At 44.0% G+C, this 21,351-nt stretch overlaps 1 protein-coding gene across 1 annotated transcript in view; it reads left to right on the top strand.

Moving 5' to 3' along the window:
• The window catches only part of zmat4a (zinc finger, matrin-type 4a), a 96,574-nt gene that overhangs the window by 20,722 nt on the left and 54,501 nt on the right, over positions 1–21,351 (top strand). The window contains exon 3 of the mRNA XM_053870295.1: positions 14,506–14,595. Coding sequence (XP_053726270.1) covers positions 14,506–14,595 — 90 coding nt within the window. The remainder of the gene's footprint in view (positions 1–14,505; positions 14,596–21,351) is intronic.

The raw sequence follows: 21,351 nt of genomic DNA, 5'->3' as shown, positions 1-21,351 counted from the left end.
TCTGATGAAGGCCCTGGCTTGTATTGAATCAGCGTATTCCTCCACAGCAGCCTGGGTCAAGAAACTCATTTCCACGATCCCGTCCTGAAGTCTTACGACGGAAGCTGCGGCAGGTTGAAGGGTTTGTTGTCACATCAGCAGGAGATTCCATCACGCAACTGTCCGGTTTTAGAGCTGATCAGAGAGAATAGAATAGAATAGCCTTTATTGTCCTTGTACAGTGTACAACGAGATTTGAGCGCTACTCCCTTGGTGCAAACAATGTAAAAAAGAATATATTGTTCTGAAACCGTCTTGTGGATGAGTGAAAACTCTTGTTTTAAGAAGTTAAGTTTATTCAAGAAGCTTTATTTCTGGCCCTGTTGAGTAGAGGTGGGTCAAAATATCGATGCCATGATACACATGGCCGTTCTCTCAAAAAACCCTGCTGCAATTCTTCGACGCCACGTGATGGTGCCTAGTTAAGTTAATACAAAGTACTGTTTAGGAAGGGAGTTAGAAAAGGAAGCTGACTCTGGTCTTAACCTGTGGTGTGTACACAAACCTGGCATCAGCCGTGTTGACTTGTGACAGTTAGATGAGGTTTCATGAAACGGTGTCCTGGTTTTCAGAGGCCACCAGATGGCGCTGTCGGCTGTAAAAGGTTTGGGCTTGAACAGCTCATCCTATGAACCCACGTCATTTCAAAAAGAAGAGCGCCATCTAGTGGCCTCTACAAATCAGGACACCGTTTCATCAACCCTGCAACGCTGTTTCATGATGCCTCATCTACCCATCGCTAGTGTTAACATAGCTGTTAGCCACTTGCTAATCAAGTCGGGCCTCACGCACACAACAGAACTCGGGGTCTGTTGCGGTACTATTTTATGGTATTAAAACTTGAAATCTTCCAGTCTTGTGACCGCGGTGAACCAATCACTGTGAACCGAGTCCGATGATAAAGCTGGACTTCTTTCGCTAATGACTATTCAGTGGAACCAGAAAGGCTCACTGCGATATTAACGTTATCACGGGATCGAATTGTATCGTGGAGGACGTGGTGATACCCTGAACTACTATTGAGTGCCTGTTTTCTTTTACGAGATGCGCTGCCCATGGTGTCAGGATATGCAGCGGGATGCGGAACGTGCCTCATTGTCAGCCCAATACATCAACATGCCACACTGAAGGCTGCCTTCTGTGTCAGTAGAGGACACAAAAGTCCACTTTCACCGTCAGTATATTGCGCCACGGGAGGGAGGATGGGTCGAAACATGAGTGGCTCGGCCGAGGTCGGCCCTGTCCCAGTGCCTTTCTAGTTCTGCCTCTTTGATGCTGACAAAGCGTCATCTCTGTGGCAATCACAAACATAAGAACTAAGACATAAAATTTGGCTTTGAATCATAAGAGAGGAGGAAATGAGTGGCTGTATTCTCACTGCATCACGGGACAATGATGGACAGGTGGACAGCAATGGTGCTGCGGCTTAATGCATGAGGATCAAATAGATGAAGCCAGTGGTTCGGCGCCTTTGCTACAGCTGTGTTGACGCAGTTTAATCACAAGCTCGGTTTGGTGGCAAGCGGGAGGGTGGGGGCGGGTATTAATAGACCTGGTCCTGAGCGATGACTTGTTAGTCTGCTCTTTAAAAGCGAAATAAAGTGATGTTGAGCTCCGGCGCCAAAATAGAAAAGAGAGATATCGGCGAAACACTTGGAGGATGATTTAACAGGTTCCCCAGTGCCGTACATCTCTCTGACAGTGGCGCCATGAACCACTGGAGCGTGTCAAATGAAAAGAGCGGCAGACGCTCTCTCTGCTCACACTTGCAGCGAGTCCCTCGCTCTCTTCCGCCATGACTCAGCTCCTAATCCCAGTCAGGCTCTTTAAATTCCAGCACAGCGCCTCCCATCACTCCCCTTCCTGTCCCGCCAGGCCCTCTGGGCCTCCATTTAAAACGGCCAGCCAAATTTGAAATGTTGCGAATCACAGTCGCTGGAGTGTGAAATGTAATTTGCTGTGATTTGTGTTATCGGTGCGGTAAATGCGATGCAGACGACCAAAATAGTGAATGAGGGTATGAGGTGATTTGTATCGAGAAATCGATCTGTTGCTGGGTGATTGGCCAGTAACAGTTTAGTGACAGAGTGGTGCCGCCTTAAGGCACCTAGAGGGACAGATATCGGTTTGACTTGTGGTTTGACTTTCAACAACCACAGATCCAAGCGACAAATGCGTGTGTTTTGTATGTAAAGTCAACGTGGAGGCGGGGTTACAACTGTCACATGCGACATAAGACAGCATCAAACCGACAAGCTGCAGTACAGTAACCAATAACAGCCCAGATACAGAGAGGGAAACTTGAGCATAAAATAAAATAAAATGAAATAAAATCACAGCCCAGATACAGAGAGGGAAACTTGAGCATAAAATAAAATAAAATGAAATAAAATCACAGCCCAGATACAGAGAGGGAAACTTGAGCATAAAATAAAATAAAATGAAATAAAGTCACAGCCCAGATACAGAGAGGGAAACTTAAGCATAAAATAAAATAAAATCACAGCCCAGATACAGAGAGGGAAACTTAAGCATAAAATAAAATAAAATCACAGCCCAGATACAGAGAGGGAAACTTGAGCATAAAATAAAATAAAATCACAGACCGGATACGGAAAAGGAAACTTAAGCATAAAATAAGAATAAAATAAAATAAAATCACAGCCCAGATACAGAGAGGGAAACTTGAGCATAAAATAAAATAAAATAAAATCACAGCCCAGATACAGAGAGGAAAACTTAAGCATAAATTAATATAAAATAAAATCACAGCCCAGATACTGAGAGGGAAATTTAAGCATAAAATAAAATAAAATAAAGTCACAGCCCAGATACAGAGAGGGAAACTTAAGCATAAAATAAAATAAAATAAAATAAAGTCACAGCCCAGATACAGAGAGGGAAACTTAAGCATAAAATAAAATAAAATCACAGCCCAGATACAGAGAGGGAAACTTAAGCATAAAATAAAATAAAATCACAGCCCAGATACAGAGAGGGAAACTTGAGCATAAAATAAAATAAAATCACAGACCGGATACGGAAAAGGAAACTTAAGCATAAAATAAGAATAAAATAAAATAAAATCACAGCCCAGATACAGAGAGGGAAACTTGAGCATAAAATAAAATAAAATAAAATAAAGTCACAGCCTAGATACAGAGAGGGAAACTTAAGCATAAAATAAAATAAAATAAAGTCACAGCCCAGATACAGAGAGGGAAACTTAAGCATAAAATAAAATAAAATAAAATAAAGTCACAGCCTAGATACAGAGAGGGAAACTTAAGCATAAAATAAAATAAAATAAAGTCACAGCCTAGATACAGAGAGGGAAACTTAAGCATAAAATAAAATAAAATAAAATCACAGACCGGATACGGATAAGGAAACTTAAGCATAAAATAAAATAAAATCACAGACCGGATACGGAAAAGGAAACTTAAGCATAAAATAAAAATAAAATAAAATAAAATCACAGCCCAGATACAGAGAGGGAAACTTGAGCATAAAATAAAATAAAATAACATCAAAGCCCAGATACAGAGAGGAAAACTTAAGCATAAAATAAAATAAAATAAAATCACAGCCCAGATACAGAGAGGGAAACTTAAGCATAAAATAAAATAAAATAAAATCACAGCCCAGATACGGAGAAGGAAACTTAAGCATAAATTAAAATTAAATTAAATTAAATCACAGCCCAGATACAGAGAGGAAAAGTTAAGCATAAAATAAAATAAAATAAAATCACAGCCCAGATACAGAGAGGGAAACTTAAGCATAAGATAAAAATAAAATAAAATAAAATCACAGCCCAGATACAGAGAGGAAAAGTTAAGCATAAAATAAAATAAAATAAAATCACAGCCCAGATACGGAGAAGGAAACTTAAGCATAAATTAAAATAAAATAAAATAAAATCACAGCCCAGATACAGAGAGGGAGACTTAAGCATAAGATAAAAATAAAATAAAATAAAATCACAGCCCAGATACAGAGAGGGAAACTTAAGCATACACTAAAATAAAATGAAATAAAATCACAGCCCAGACGCGGAGAAGGAAACTTAAGCATAAATTAAAATAAAATAAAATAAAATCACAGCCCAGATACAGAGAGGGAGACTTACGCATACATTAAAATAAAATGAAATTAAATCACAACCCAGATACAGAAAGGGAAACTTAAGCATAAAATAAAATAAAATAAAGTCACATCCCAGATACAGAGAGGGAAACTGAAGCATAAAATAAAATAAAATCACAGCCCAGATACAGAGAGGGAAACTTAAGCATAAAATAAAATAAAATCACAGCCCAGGTACGGAGAAGGAATCTTCAGCATAAATTAAAATAAAATAAAATAAAATCACAGCCCAGATACAGAGAGGAAAAGTTAAGCATAAAATAAAATAAAGTCACAGCCCAGATACAGAGAGGAAAAGTTAAGCATAAAATAAAATAAAATAAAGTCACAGCCTAGATACAGAGAGGGAGACTTTAGCATAAAATAAAATAAAATCACAGCCCAGATACAGAGAGGGAAACTTAAGCATAACATAAAATAAAATCACAGCCCAGATACAGAGAGGGAAACTTAGGCATAAAATAAAATAAAATCACAGCCCAGATACAGAGAGGGAAACTTAAGCATAAAATTAAATAAAATAAAGTCACAGCCCAGATACAGAGAGGGAAACTTAGGCATAAAATAAAATAAAATCACAGCCTAGATACAGAGAGGGAAACTTAAGCATAACATAAAATAAAATCACAGCCCAGATACAGAGAGGGAAACTTAAGCATAAAATAAAATAAAGTCACAGCCTAGATACTGAGAGGGAAACTTAAGCATAAAATAAAATAAAATAAAATCACAGACCGGATACGGAAAAGGAAACTTAAGCATAAAATAAAAATAAAATAAAATAAAATCACAGCCCAGATACAGAGAGGGAAACTTGAGCATAAAATAAAATAAAATAACATCACAGGCCAGATACAGAGAGGAAAACTTAAGCATAAAATAAAATAAAATAAAATCACAGCCCAGATACAGAGAGGAAAAGTTAAGCATAAAATAAAATAAAATAAAATAAAGTCACAGCCTAGATACAGAGAGGGAGACTTTAGCATAAAATAAAATAAAATCACAGCCCAGATACAGAGAGGGAAACTTAAGTATACATTAAAATAAAATGAAATAAAATCACAGCCCAGATACAGAGAGGGAAAGTTAAGCATAAAATAAAATAAAATCACAGCCCAGATACAGAGAGGGAAACTTAGGCATAAAATAAAATAAAATCACAGCCCAGATACAGAGGTTTATATTGTTTTGTGGTGTTTGCTCTCTAAGAGAGACAGCACAGTTTAGTTTTTTTGTAGTGTCTCATAATTCCGTGAGTGTTGATGGTTATGTAAATTATATTCTGCCCTTGTATTCGAAGCGTTTGCCTTCACTGTCTGCATGTTCATCAGCTGAATCTGTCCACTTTTTTCCTGCTGTGTCAGTTGCTATATTCGTGATCACTGGAACCTTGACCTTCATTTTCTGAGGTGGATTGTTCCACACGTGCACACATTCGTGTACAGCAACACAAAACTTCAGATTCAGAATTTTGGGTAGGTTTTTGAGCAAAAGATTATGACGATATCTGGAGTGCTGGCTTTGTTTCAGTTGAGCTCCTTCTTCTTCGAGTTTCATCGGTGGAACTTTCATGATAAATCGTCTTGGAGTTCGCAGATAGAAAATAGAACAAAAGCCTCCGAAGCTCCGTGCAAATGGAATGAGATGTGATATGAGAGGCTGTCAAAAATCTAATCTGTGGAGCAAAGCGTCTTACGAACGTGCCACTCAGAATCAACACGAATTCTTTCCATGTGCTGCTGTTGACTTTGGATTACGTTACGTTCGTGTTTGTAGTTCTGTCGGCTGCGGAGGGGGGTCTGCGTCATGTGGCTCTGCTTCACCAGCTTCTGCTTTGATGCAAAGATCCTGATGGGCCTGAATCTCAGGGGTTTCGCTCTCCTTCTTTTCATGTCCTGAGGTAGCTCATGTCACTGGCTCATCTCCACCAACCTCCGCCTGTCGGCGCGAGCTACGACCCCATCTGGGGAAGAGATTTCACATCGAGTTCATTCGGCAGCGAACGGACCTGCTGCTTTTGCTTCTGAAACAAACAGGACTGGTTTGATTTACAGTGACATTCTGTTGTGTAATCGCACACAAGAGCTGTGTATTCTCAGGGATTATGTTCCATGCAGCGATCTTAGCCCCTTAACACGTATTATACGAAGTGAAGTCCGAGAACAGTCACACACGTGAGCTAACGATGACCTGGATCCACACAAACCTGCAGCCACAGAGCCACTTAGATGAAGTGGCAGTTGTGTTTTCCGTCTGTGCTGAAGCCCGACGACTCCAAACCTCCGTCTCCTCGCCTCCATGGCATTTATCTTTCTGCCCTTCTCTATTCCCATCGTAAATATTGTCTGATGGGAACGATGGAGAACCTTTTGGCCCTCTATTTTTTTTGGTAATTGGATTCTGTAGTCAAAGTGGGAATTAAAAATGAGCCGTGATTTGACATTAAAATATGACAATGGAAACTGACTTCAAACTCAAAAATGGGAATGAAGGATGAATGATAACTTATGTCTTGTTCCTGCTAAGTTGCGTTTAAATAATAATAATAATAATAATGCAGCCTTTGATCAGTTTGGCTTTTGACCCCTTTCCAGGGCCCATTGATCGTACAGTGTTGGACAGATGCCCATTGCACTGTACAAACAGCGGTATTATATTAAAGCTGCTTGTTCCTCATCCATGGTGGTTCAGGAGCAAACAATGCAACAGGGTGATTTCTTATGAAGTATCTTCCCCGCTGAGCTAACTTGACTGCCTGGACACTGCAAGGGAAGAAATGACCTATTGCCAAAACAATAAACTGCAGTGGTGCCTCGGTTTTCAACGTCTCGGAATTCGAACAAAAATTTTCGAGATTTTTTTGCTTCGGATTTCAAATGAAAATCCAGAACTCGAACGCCCCCGAAAAAAGCCTGAAAAAACACAAGGTGCGCGGACTGATCAGCTGACCCACGACCCGCTTTGTTATTGGGTATAACGCAGCCTCTGTATGCAGACGTGTCCCGTTTAGCTCCATTTACTGACTGTTGTTTCTTCATATTGAGGTGTAAAACCTTTCCTGTCTCCACACTGGACCGTGGTAGAGTGTCACAGGGGAGGTGCTGGAGCGCTCACTCCAGGGTTTGATGTCCTGTTGTGGGCTGGAGCTGGGACAGGGATGAGGCCAGTCTGGGACAGAGCGTGACTTGGTTTATGACTTTGTCACAGCCAAACTGCACAGAAGCGCACATTCAGAGCTGGACACGCACCGGGCACCTCTTCCCTTCTGGAGAGACCTCACTCACTCGGCAACCCCTCCCACATGCAGCGGCCACACACATAGAGGAACCTGCAGCAGACACTCTACATTCACTCCTACAAAAGACTATTTTAAGGCTTGGAACGCATTAGTTCTTTTTCCATTCATTGTCATGGGAAAAATCCATTCAGATTTCCAACAAATCGCTTCTCAAATGGCCGTCTGGAACAGATGGTGGTCGAGAACTGAAAGTGCTTAAAATATTATATATAAAATGACATCTAACCAGTAGTATAAACAAGGCTATTCTGAAGTGAGATTTAAAGGCAGCAGAAGCTTGGAAGGAAGACATTTTGTCGTCCACTAGAAGCACTTTCACCAAGGATGCCACTGCACATCTGAAAGTTTGGACACATTTAGGCCCGTACAGAATGGCATCACAAAACATTCTGCACCTCAGGACCAGATACACTTTGGAAGTGTCCTTCAGAATATACAGCCTGGTCTCCAAAGTCTTCGGACCCTTTCCTCCAGTTTCTTGTTATTTCTTTATTTATGTATTCATTACTTTCCAGAGCAACATTCATAAACTACTATCAGAGTAAGAATCCTTCACTCAAAATCCTCACACAACCAGCACACTTTGTTCATATACTTAGCGCTAGTTTAGTCTGCAAATTTGGCAGCATTGACGTTGGTCATAATATGTAGCTACAGTTGCACTGCAGCGCCTCTATGAGTCTCTGGGTAAAATGCAATTCCAATTTTTTGCTACATTCTCCTGGTTAGGGGTCCATTAAATCTCTCTGCGCATGCTGCTATTTGCCAACATTATTGAATTGTTTCATTCAGATGCAGTAATGGAGGAGAAGGCGCTGCGATATTGAGTTTGTTAACACTGAATGCTCATTATGGTGAAAGACCAGATAAGCACAATGAGCCAGTCGCCTCCTGAGACTTGAGCGTTTTAGTCTGGAGCCGACAGGGGACCTCATTTATCAGCAGGGAGCTCCAGTGTGACCTTTTCGCAGACCTGACCATGTCCCTCCCCCCCACCACGCACCACCCCACTGCTGCGGCTCTCTGGCAACCCTTTACTTAACTGTCGCTCTTTGTGTTATGAATGTGCCGATGTTTAGTTATATTTCAGGTGTAACTTTCCTCAGCCATTTCTGTCGCTTCCTCTTTGTGAATTTAACGGAAGACAATTAGTGATAATCAATGAGGGACGACCTGGACGGATGAATCCAATTCTCTGTGGTGACACCTGACAGTGAAGTGTGTATCCCTCTGAGGACACTTCGCGATGATAAACACAGTCGCCCACTTTTGTGGTCTCTGAATGGGCAGGGGTTATGAGGACTCGACCCCTCCTCGCTCCCATGGCATCATATCTTGACGTTGGGAACGTGGACTTTTGCGTCCTATAGTGACGCCGAAGGCAGCCTTTAGCGTCGCATGTTGACGCTTTTCAATTGAAGCTCCCTTCATGGTACATGGGATGGTGCTCCTTTGGTTTGTACTCCATTGAAAAGCCCAGGCAGCAACATGAGATGCGTCTGCTCAGTTTGGTTTGGACTGCTCCCTGCTCCCGCCTTTCTCTCCGCCTCTCTTCCAGGATCGGGGGTGTTTTTCCCACCACAGACACACACACACACCTGAACCTGATCTCACAATCATCCCTGCTGACTACTTAAACGCCGGTCAGAAGATCATTCGCCGTCAGCTTGTCACGTGTTCTCCTTGTGTGTCGGTGCGTGATAACCTGGTTCCGCTCCCCCAAATACTGTGGACTTTCCTCGTTCCCCTGGACTTGTTACGCGCTCATGGACGCTTGTTGAACTTGTTCGATTTTTGTTTGTTTGGACTCTGTCGCCATCTCATGTTGAGATTTTTGTTTCTCCTACCTCCTCTGTTTGTATTTTCGTATTTTACCTCCTTCGAGATTAGAAGTCGCTCCTTGCACCTCAAACGCGTATTTTTTGTGCAAATACTTGCATACGTTTTTTTTTTTTTTTTTTGAAGCAACATCAGCAACGTCATTTCACTGAGCTAAATTGTAGCATTTCTTTTTTCGGAAGGAAGTTTCGTTTGCGATCTGAGCACATGAGACCAAAGGAAGCACTCGTTTTTGACGTGTCACATACCACATAACACGACGGAGTGTTCATATCACTACAGCTGGTTCCTTACAATAAAACACAAAAACTAAAACAATTATAAAGACAGCGTTTGGTGGAGAATAGGCTGAGTGTGATGACGGTGTGTGTATGATCAGGCTCGCGTAAATCTCCGGCCTCATACAGAGGACCAGGTCTGCACTGAAAGGTGGAGAAATGCAGGCGTCCACCCGCTCCATGTAAACAGAGGGAGCAGCCCTCTCGCTGGCAGGCTGAGCTCCGTGCAGCCGTCACTGCATCAGGCACCCTATGCCTTCAAGAGCGTCTTGTTTCCCTGAACACACGTCTCTTCCACACAAAACACATGATCAGTCTCACTAAGTCAAATAAATTCAGCGATATTCCACGTAAATTCCAGAATCAGCCAAGTACGGGTTTCCGTCATCGCTGTGACTTGTGTGTCACGAATCTTGTGTATTTAATCTTGTCGTCCCTGATGTGCAAAGACAGGCGCGTCAAGATTCACGTCCCAGTTTTTTATAATTTCCTGATCCGTCGGTGGCAAACAATTCCTGCCACCAAGTTTCACCACATGAACGAATAGTCTCTTGGCTCCAACTTGTGTGGTGGGTGCTGTGTGAGCCCACCGCGGAGCTGATGGACCCACTGATGTGGAGGTAATGTGGTATGGATTTTCTCCTCAGTCCTGATTATGTCAAGTGAGCACTTTCAGTGCCACACTGTTGTTGCCACACACTTCACAGTCTCCCATTTACAAAATCCCACCGCCGCGTCAGCGAAACGTCACGTGTAAATCTGCTTCGTGCACAGATCAACGCTTTACTAAAAAGCCCCAGTTGTTTCCCATCAGCCCTCCATTAGTTAACGTCCAACAAGCACATGTGTCTTTCCATTGATCCGCCTGTCGTGTTACTCTGCTGATCCTTCACTCCAGGCTTCTTTGGCTCGTCCATGGCCACTTGAAAGTCCTGGACCACACTGGAGGGTGAAATCTCAGGACCTAACAGTGAGACAATTCATCGTTGTCCTTTTATTTTCAGAAGTTATGATCATCTTCAGAAGGGTGGCGCTGTTTGTCAGTAGTGATGGTAGGTTTCATGACTCAGTATTGAAGGGTAGATGAGGTTTCATGAAACGGTGTCCGGATTTTCAGAGGCCACCTGGCAATGTCTGCTGCATAATGTTTAGACTTGACGTAATTCAGTCAAACCTCGCATCATTTCTGAACCAAGAGCTCCATCTAGTGGCCTCTGAAAATCAGGACACTGTTTCATTAACTGTGTGGCACTGTTTCACGATACTACCCATCACTATTTGTCAAGCTACTTGAGAGAGTAGCTACAAAAGATTGCAAATTTGACAAGCATAAACTGAAGCATACCAGACGTGTACTACATCAGTGAGTGGTGGATCCAGTAGAACTTTAATGGTTAGAATACTACAACAAGTGACCATGCCACAACCAGACGTCGCAGGAGGAGGTAGCACCACAAAGGTCTTCCCACAAAGTCATTTCTATTCATCTCTCCTGAATTGAAGTGTGTTGAGGAACGCGATACAGCCATGATGGGAGCCAACTGAGAAACAAGGAAGCGTTTATTGCTCTGATGACAGCAAAAATACTGGCTTTTCAGGTGTACGTTTACTTACTTTTTTTTAGGATTCCTGAAGTAGGTTCCCTCTGTTTCTGAACTCAGTGCTTTTGCTTTGAAAATGGTGTGTGGTTTCACTGAAAAAGTTGGTAAAAACTGAATGACGGAACAGAGGGTGAGTTTGTAGACCCGTGGTCACGACTGACTTGATCGAGTGTTTGTTTTCCCGAGTTACGTGGCTGTTGGGAGCAGTCCTAGTCCCTATGTTGCTCCTCGAATGCTGTCTCTGTGAGAAACATGACCGAAGATGTGACGGCTTTACCCACAAACCAGAACAGACCGTGAAATATTCAACCCCACTGCATCTCATCTGATATATCTCACCCCGCTTTTCTTGACAGAAAACCTTTTAAGAATTTAAAGGGACTCCAGAATAGACGGCAATGCCAAATGGTTCGTGTCCTTGCCCTGACTTCACAGTTACAAACTGCTTGCTGATGCAGTCAGGAGTCATGTGACTCCACTTCGCACTTCGACATCAGACGAAAGCGAGTGTTGAAAGTGTTTTGCTCGAGCTGCTGAACGTTCACGACCTGCTGCAAACGTCAGAGTGTGAAGAGCTGAACAGCAACTTGTCAGGAATAAAGAAAAACGTATCACAAACCCTCCAATTTTCACACACATTCTTCACCCAGTCGATTATGCTGTCAGGGAGACAAAAACCCCTCACACACGTTGCGAAAGGTGATCACAATAATGTGTGAGTCGATCATTAAAACCTCACTAATAAATATGGTTTCTGCTCATATTTTATTCAGGCAGACATCACACACTCTTGGAGCGACATGTTTTTTAAGTCTGGATCCAAACCTCTTGACTCCGATGACGATGACCACCGCCCTCAATTCTTTCTTCCCTCTTTTCTCAGACTTTGGAAACCAGCAGCAGGCAAACAGAATTTTTTCCTCATTATCTGCGGTTAAACATACTTAAAATTCATAGCGGAACCGAAGTGAACTTTTCTTTTTCCTGCAATAATATAGTGCGAAGCCCAGGTGGCTCCACAGATGAGACCTGTCTGGTCCTCGTCTTGCTCTAGATCTCCCACCTGCCTTCTGACACCAAAGCTCTTTCTAGACTCTGCCACTGTTCAATAAGGCCTAATGTATCTTTAGGAACCGAATATCAGGAGCAGCCCTCTTTGCTGGCCGTCCACCTATCGACTTTATTAGAGGACCATCTGACTCACTACCTCTTGCTATCCTTGAATGAGCTCCCCATTAACGCTGGCTTTGGCATCCGGAAATACCACTGGAGCGGAAACATTGGCTTGAATTGAGAGGGTCAATATGCAACATGGAAAGCTGACTTCAGTGTCGCCCTGGGACAAAAAAAAAAAGCCCTTGTTAGAGCGCTACGTTTCATCTGAGGAGGGTTGTGTATCGTTCCGTACTGTTAGAATGGCTTCACTGCTCCATGACGTCTTCGTCCGTCCTCTGGAAATTACACTGACAAAACCATATTAGGCAAAAAAGAAAATGAAGAAAACCACTCTGTGGGTGCAAGTGAGCAACTCCCTCACTCCCATGGCGTCATATATTGACGTTGGGAAAGTGGACTTTTGCGTCCTATACTGACGCAGAAGGCAGCCTTCCTTCAGCGGCCCATGTTGACGCGTTAGGCTTTCAATTCAAGCACATGTGCCATATCCTGATGCCGTGGACAGACACGTAAGACAGAGTCGGAGGTTGTGGTTAGGTGAGTCATGGGATGGCGCTGTTTTTGTTCCATATATAACAATGTGTCGATTGCTAGCCCCTCAAACGCAGTGACTTCCTCTCTCCTCAGTAAGGTGGACAGCCATATAAGAGAGAATGTATATCCATCCCATGTATCTGAGTGAAGAGAGCTTCTCTCATGTGCGGTCCACACCCCCGGCCTGCAACAGAAAATGCTTTTTAGAGCCCTGCTGAACAGCCTGTGCGTCGACCTGCCACACAGAAGGCTGCCTTTGTCGTCGGTGCCACGTTCTCAATGCCAGTATGTCACGCCATGGGAGTGAGAGTGAGGATGGGCATCAGAGAACCACAGAAAGGCCCCGATTTTACCTTCATTAGAAAACACGCTCCATCGCTGCTGAAGTACGCTCCTTCTATTCATGTGGCTTGTCAGCACTGTCACACCTCATGAAGTCGTTCCCAGTTAACCTGTCCTTAAACCCCCCTCTGCCTCTCCGTGCAATCAGATCACAGCCGATCGATACGTTCGTAGGCAGAATCTGGCTTCACCTTCAGTGAATCAAGTGCAAACGCCCGCTTTGATCCACTGGCGCTGAGCAGCGGCATCTTGACAAATGGCAGCGGCGGCGGGAAAGGCATGCCTTTGTGGGCAATGTGACTTTCTCCCAGCAATGCATCAATGTGTCTTTGTTTATTCTGCGTGGTTCAATATCGTCTGGCCTTTTCCTCAAAAGAGAATTAATAGACTTGGAAAGCGAAATGATTTTCCTGAATGCTAAATTTAATCACAATGTCTGTCCTGAAGTGGCTTTGTCGAGATGTGGCGACAACAACACTTAAAGCCTCGAGTCCAACACGCTACTTTAAGGCCTGATGACAAATCCAAAACTGCCTGAGTGACAGCAGAAGGGGTCGCTCTGTCCTAACTCACGCTGAGTCACTTCGGTGCCTGGGACTCTGTGATCCCACAAGACTCACCCACGCTGTCCTCGCCTTCTCAACTGGACACCAGTGTTGTGTTGTGTTTGTCTTGGTTGGACATTGAAACTGGGATATTGAGACCAACACATGAGGATCATAAGCTATTTTTGCCTGCAGTTGTTTGCATCCCAATATATACATTTGGTTTACTAAACAGGGCTCCACCTTCCGCGTCCTCAGTGTATCAGAGTTTTGTCAGCAGCTCTAGTGCCTCACTTCCTCTTTCTAGTGTGATAAATATACGCACCTCTGACCCAATTCAAAATATGCCGGGTTCCAGTGGAGCTCTGCTTTAAGTTGAAGTGGAGCGGATCATCCAGACAGGAATTTAGTCGGTGAAAAGTGACATGAATCAGTGAAAATTTCACAATACAAAACTGTGGGAAGCTGCACTTTACAGTGGTACCTGGTTTCTCGACTTTTCCATCCACTATCCATGGAAATCCGGGGTTACGTTATGGTACCGCTACTTTGCGCATCTCCTGGAACGTAGTCCCACAGTACCACAGTTAAAGTACTGCACTGCCATAGAAGGTCTGTGATAGATTTGTGCTCCACTCTGGTCTGTTTTAAATGACTGTTTTAACATCCCTGCCCTTCCCTCTTCTTCTTGTTCTTTTCAGAGCCGGAAACATGCCAACAAAGTCCGGCTGTATTACATGCTGCATCCAGTCGATGGAGGCTGCCCCGCCAAGAAGCTCAGGACGGACAATGTGAGTTGAAAGATTGGCATCATTTCTGCATGTTACTCGCTCACCACCTGTAACCGTCAGATCTGCTGTGACCTCACCAGAGCAGGTTGATGTTCCTCCACAGATCACACACATTATGACGATGGATTTTTAGTCTACACTGTCCAATATCTCAAAGTGATTGTGTCCTTATAATGACAGCCTTTGGGTAGGAATTTTCAAGGCTGAAAACGGGTCGATTTTCAAAAACAGAGCCAGTCTGAAAATCCATAGGAAACTGGATATATTGTTTTTTTTCAGGATGCAAAGTTGTCCACCCATTAAACCTCTTCTTTTTCAGAGTTAAGAAAGAAGAGTACAATTTGAGCCTGGCCTTTTTCTTGCTTATTTTTCGATCATTCAAGAACAACACGCTGCAGCCACCACATCAACCATCAACCGCCTTTTCTGCCTCTGACACTGGGGACTTATACAGTAAATGGATTCTCTCACATGAGCCCCACTTTCTTTGTGTCAAAAAGGTTGACATATTGGCAGCGCTGCAACTCCAGACCAGTGAACAATGTGACTGCGGCTTTTAGATGCCAGACCCTCCTCACAGCACTGTGATTCACTTGTGCGGTATCTGTCATGTAAATGACAAAATACATGGCGTTTTCGACAGACGCAATTATGCTGCGAGTGTTTCGGTGCTGCCGTGAGGCGTGTTGTTCCAGCTGGATGACACGCTTGTCCTATTTCACCACTTTCTACAGGGAAAATGCATTTGCTGTTGGTCCACATCAGGCAGGTGGATGTTTTTATCTCGCCCCGTCACTTGTTCACCATCTGTCGCTGTCACTGCATTGTGTAAATTAATGTCATTGTTTTCAATTTAATTATATTTTACACTTTCGTAATGTCAGAACCTGGCGTGGACTAAAGAGTACGATATATCGGATACTGCAGGTACGCTCTCCCTTTCACACATGGTGGTGTGTGGACAGTTCTAATGGTGGAATACAACCAGCGCTGAATTTGGGAGTAAGAAGATTGAAGGACCATTTGATTTGGTTTGTTTCCTGTTGTGCGAATGCATACCGGAACCATCTAACCCTCGAGATGAGAAATGAAGGGGCTCCTACAGTGTGAAAGTTATATACTGTATGTAAACACTAGTGATGAGGCTTCATGAAACAGTGTCCTGATTTTCAGAGGCCACTAGATGGTGCTGTCTACTGTAAAACATATGGACTTGAACAACAAATTCAATGAAACCTCACACCATTTCTAAACCAAGAGCGCCATCTAGTGGCCTCTGAAAATTAAGTAATTTCCATCAACCCTCCAACAGTGTTTCACGATACCACATCCACCCATCACTAGTAAACACAGTGACCCTTTACACTCAGGCCTTCAACTCGGATTTGTGCTCGTGGAAGATGCTGCTGTGCTTTTGTTCGATGAATGTGACCCCAAAAGCCTGAAATAATAAAAATGCATTTCTAAGAGGATTGCTAAAACGGACAAAAGGCGGAGGGCATGGAGGGCTGCGCTGTAATTATTAGAAGATTGCGAGCCATCAATCTGGAATAGGAAGCGTTCGGACCAGATAAGGACATCCGTCAAGGGACTGTAATCCTTCTTGCTGCCTCATCCCATCACCAGTCTGACGGGCGCTGCTCCTCTCTTTAGCTTTAGCTCGCTTGTCTGCCCATTTTGTTTTCATCTCCACTCCATTTCCCCCCCTCGCACGCCCTCGCTCATCCATTATATTCCCAATTTGTTTTTCGCTGGCCGCACGCTCTTTCCCTCACTTTCATTGCCGCTTCTCTTTCTCCTCCACCGATGCTTTTTCCCTTATTTTGTTTTACTGCTGATGTGTTGTCTATCTTCCTTCTTGTTAATAGTGGATGGTTTTAATCCCAGCGCTCAGAAGAGTCCAGCCAAGAGTCACGTTGTGTTTTGTTACATATATAAGGTGTGAACCATATACCAGCGTGTGTGGGTGTGAGTTATAGCCTCTGGTTTTCTCTGACCTTCACCTTTGGTCATGAGCTGTGGGTCATAACAGAGAATGAGATCCTAGATACAAGCGGCTGAAATGAGTTTCCTCCGACGGGTGGCAGGTATAGAGATAGGGTGAGATGTTCTGTCACTCAGGAGAGACTCAGAGTAGAGCCTCTGCTTCTTGAGGACTCAGTTGAGGTGGTTCGGGCATCCCATGAGGACGCCGCCTGGACGTCTTCCTTTAGAGGAGTTTCAGGTACGGCCAGCTGGGGGGGAGACCAAGGGGTCGACCCAGGACCATATGGAGGGATGAGACCTCTTCACTGGCTGGGGAGTGTCTCGGGATCCCCCAGTTGGATGTTCTGCCCGGGGGAAGGGCGTTTGCCACAGCCTTCTGAAGCTGCTGCCCCCCTGACCCGGCAACGGAGAAGCGAATGAGGATGACCCCAGCTTCAGTCTTGTCTTACCTGAACAACAAATCTCCAAAATATTTTGAATTCCTTTATAACTGAAGCAGAGCTGACGCAGATATATATAAACAACTTTATACAACCCTTCACCAGCCACACTATTCGCCATGCCAGTGCAGGGCTGGAACCCCACTGGGTTCAGAAGTGCTTCAGTTCTTTGTGGCATGGACACAAGCTGCCTCAGTTATTTTGCTCCGTACAGACGCGTCTGCTTCACACAGACCACACAACCACGATGTGACTCTCACACCACACCCCTCAGCTGATCAATGTCTTTCTTGTGTTCATGAAACCTGTCTGAGATGTGAGCTTTGTTATGTGCCATATGATTCTGCTGATGCATCACTGGAGGGATGGACCACTTCACTGGTACTAAAGGTCCCACAGTGCAAGGAAAGTTCTCGCCATCACAGCAGCAGCAGGAACCTGAACTGTTTGTGCCACTACTGAGCCATGCTTTCATGGTCTCCATGCCATTTCCAGTGGTCACATCAGAAATCGAGTCAAATTAGACCAGAGAATGTTTTTCCTGTATTTTGTTTACTCTCCGTTCCATTGTGAGTAATAATCTCCTTAACATGAAGACTGACTCAGGAGACCTGTAAACACCATGAGGCTAGTTATAAATCTCATAATATGACCATGGTAGTCACAGCCCCTCATAATAAGGAATGTAGAGCAAGAGTCTGAGCACCAGCGATTTAAAACAGAATCAACCCCAGCACCATTTCTGGACCAGGTGAGAAGGAGGCGCCTGTGTGGGGGCCTTGGAAATTCATTCTTTTCTTCTGCATCTGCTGCCGCTCCCCTTTGGGGAGGTTTACCATCTCCAGTCCCTTCATCTGCTCCATTCATCTATTATGTATTTGGATCATGTAGATCAGTTCGGTTTCACACTCAACACTGGAGAGCACGTATCACAACTCTCGAAGACAGCAAATCTTCGGGGTCCATAGGAAGATGAAAACAAATGCATATATAAATAGGAGCTGTTCAACGAAACAGAGGACAGTGTCTCTGAGGAGAAGCGTGGACCAGACTGTTGGATGAGCTGAACAAAAGGGAATCTGAACAGCTTGTTTCAGCATGCTTATACTCAGGGGTGGTGCGGTAGGTGGAGCAGAGCCCTACTGGATTGGGTGAGAGGCAGGGGGCGCCCGAGACAGGTTGTCAATTTAGCGGAAGGCAACCACTCACACCTACGGAAATTAGATTCAACCTGAACTGTAGGAGTGAATCACAGCACCCACTTGAAAGTCATTCAAGCACAATGGACGTACAAACCCACGCGATAGTGTTGCATCGAGCTGGGACTCATAACAGCCCTGCAAGAGAGGGCGGGTTCATTTGGAGCCAGTCAGTCATGTGGAGGGCTCTGATTTGAGTCTGGCAGAAGAGACGTGGAGGCAGAAGGTTATGGAAATAGGGCTATGGATGGAGAGGGGAAAAAAAGAAACTCGTCCACAGGCAAGCTGGGATATGTTTGTTTAGGACCCACAAATGTGTTTTTATTACTGTAATTTTCAAACTATTGAGCGCACCAGAATATTAGCCCCACCCACTAAATGTAAGAAGGAAAACAGATGCTGTTCATCCATGAGCCACAGCGGTCTACAAGCCGCGGGTGCAGTGGTGCTGTCTGCACCGTAGAAAGGCTTAAAAACGCATGAGGAGCACTTGTAAACTAGTTTGGAAAACTGGCTCCAGCCTGGAGACTGACTCATGAAACAAATGTTCAGAACTGGAATCATCAACTCCTCACATCTGTGCCAGGTTCTGACACCACAGCCCATCTCAGCCGCTGCCTCTCGCCTCTGCTCCTCCAGGAGATCGGCTCTGTTGGAGGAGCTACGGACACGTGGGCGAAAACAGCGCCTTTTTAGCGCTTTAAGGTCAATAAAACGCCTGTGATTTCATTGGTTTGATGGTAACCATGCTCAATATTTTGGCAGCACGATGCTCCGTATATTAGCTGCGTCATTGTATGCGGTGCACGGTTCAGGTCACAAGACAAAAGTAACGGCCTATTGACTGGAAATGACGGTACATGGTACCAATTTCGTGTTCTCACTAAAATCTCAGCAAGCTGACCAAACTTCATATTTTTGAGAGCATCAGTTAATGGGACAAACTGTTCATGATTCCTGTTTCCTCATGTCCATCCCAAATTCTACACAAAAGGTTTCTGATTCAACTCAAAAGGCAATGATACTTTTTACAGCAAATACGAAAGCTCATGAGCTCAAGACTCATGATCACAATTTAAATGAGCGCAAAGTCATTCCCCCAAGTTTCCTGACAAATAGTGGTCAAGCTGTAAAAAAAAAAAAAACATTCAAAGATTCTGGTGCGATGGCAGTCCCTTTTCCCTCTTTTTCACCGCATGAGAAAAGAACACCTTCTTGAATCCATTTTTCATTATTAGAGTCTTCAGAACAGATTTTTTTTGTCGAATCAGACATATTATAGTCAACAACAATTATGTCGTTTTCCTCTTGCTTCAGCATCAGCCCGCCCTCAACCTGTCGATCACAAGTTGTCGGGGGTGTTTATGTGGGTGTGCGTTGTGCGGCGTTAGAGCCTTGTGCGTCGATTTGGGCTAACAATATTACATTTCAACATTTGTAATAAAAGTGGGAGGGATGAAAAGAGGGGCGTCAGTTTTGAACGACGGAGCGGTACTGGCTGCAGACATATCTTTGTGCCAGTCGGCTTGTAAGTTAAACATAAGATGTGTTGCTGCTTATAGATCTTGAACTCCAAAGGCATCATTTTGGATCCAACCCCGAGTCTCAACCCCGGCCCCATCACAAAAGGGCACGCTGCCTTTACGGACCGGGCTTAAAACTACACAGATGTGATGTGACCAGGCTGCACTTATAAGGTGGCCGGTCTAAAAATACACACTACAGCAGTTGCCTCCAGAGACTGGGAGAGTGCGTACGGCCTGACATGGCCCGGCGTCTCGACCTGTTTGACTTGATAACATCTGACAAGTGAAGCGCTGCTGGTCATGCTAGTCGCTGCGATAACCTGCTCACAGGCAAGAGGAGGGGACGTCAGTTGGACTTGGTCCAGGGACTGGCATTGTTGTGAAATATGTTGTAGAATGTACGACCGGTGCTGTTACATAACCTCCCTGGTAACACGGCTATAATCTCAAAGATTCTCACGTTGTTTTCTCTTATTTGGAATCCAATTCATGGAGGAAGGACTTGTATACAGTTGGAACTGATCTGAGTGGAAACGCAGTCCCACAAATCACTTTTAAACAGTTTTCACCACCACAAATGAGTCATCTGCTGAGGCCCTGAGAGACTTTTGTGCGTTACAATTCGGCTGGTAACAAAGAATTAAGTGTCAGGTGCTGCTGCTGCTGCGAGAGGAGTCCTGGTCCGTTCTGATTCATCCCAACGAGAGAGAGAGAAGAGCAGGCTTACTGTATGTTCCATTAAACCAGCAGATCACACGTGCAAACACACACAGTTGACTCACTTTTTAGGGGTCGTTGGATTTCTGGCCAAAATGTGTCTCCAAACGTGAAAATACACTATTGGTTACTGAAAGAAAGCCACCCCCCAAAAAATAAAGATTGAATTGCCTCATGAACTGTGTTGAAAATAAATGCTTTCCAAATATCAATTGATGAATATCATTTCTGACCTTCAAGTAAGAGAAAAACTTTGTATCTCTGATTCACCAGTGATATCTTTCCTAGTGAGTTGTTATCATTTCAAGTTTGACTTGTGAGAAAAAGAGAAACAGCTCCCGCTCTCTTGTCTCCGTGTTGTGAGCATCAGTTGGCTGGTCCCACTCTTCTCGGGTGCTTGCATCCTCCTGATGTATCCGGTCCTGATCTGGTGCATGAAAGCCTGTGTCGCTGCGAGCCCTCACCCTTCTTCCTGGCTGAGACATTATAATGCAGTTTCCCATTCAGTGTTTTAAGAGCTCGACAACTTCAAATGAAGCAAGTCTGTGAAAACATTTCACTGCTGCAGTTAATCACATGAGTGTTGTTGTGGATGAAGTCATTTTACAGAAGCAGCTTGGTGCAGAAGCGTGAATAGAGCCTAATATATTTATTCATATGTGAAGACGAAAGCATAAGAATGAAGAAACGTATCTACAGCGAATGAATAATGTATGGTTGTTTCTTATCAGCTCCAAAAAAGTTACTATGCAGCAGTACCAGCACCCGATGACGCAGAGAGAAGAAGGTCCAAGTCCAAACACTAGGCAGCGGACAGTGCCATCTGCTGACCCTGAAAATTAGGACACTGTTTCATGAAGCCTCATCTACCCTTCCATAGTGTTTCAT

The sequence above is a fragment of the Synchiropus splendidus genome, chromosome 7 (assembly GCF_027744825.2).
Source record: "Synchiropus splendidus isolate RoL2022-P1 chromosome 7, RoL_Sspl_1.0, whole genome shotgun sequence".
NCBI lineage: Eukaryota > Metazoa > Chordata > Actinopteri > Syngnathiformes > Callionymidae > Synchiropus > Synchiropus splendidus.
This window is presented reverse-complemented; position numbering and strand designations above follow the sequence as displayed.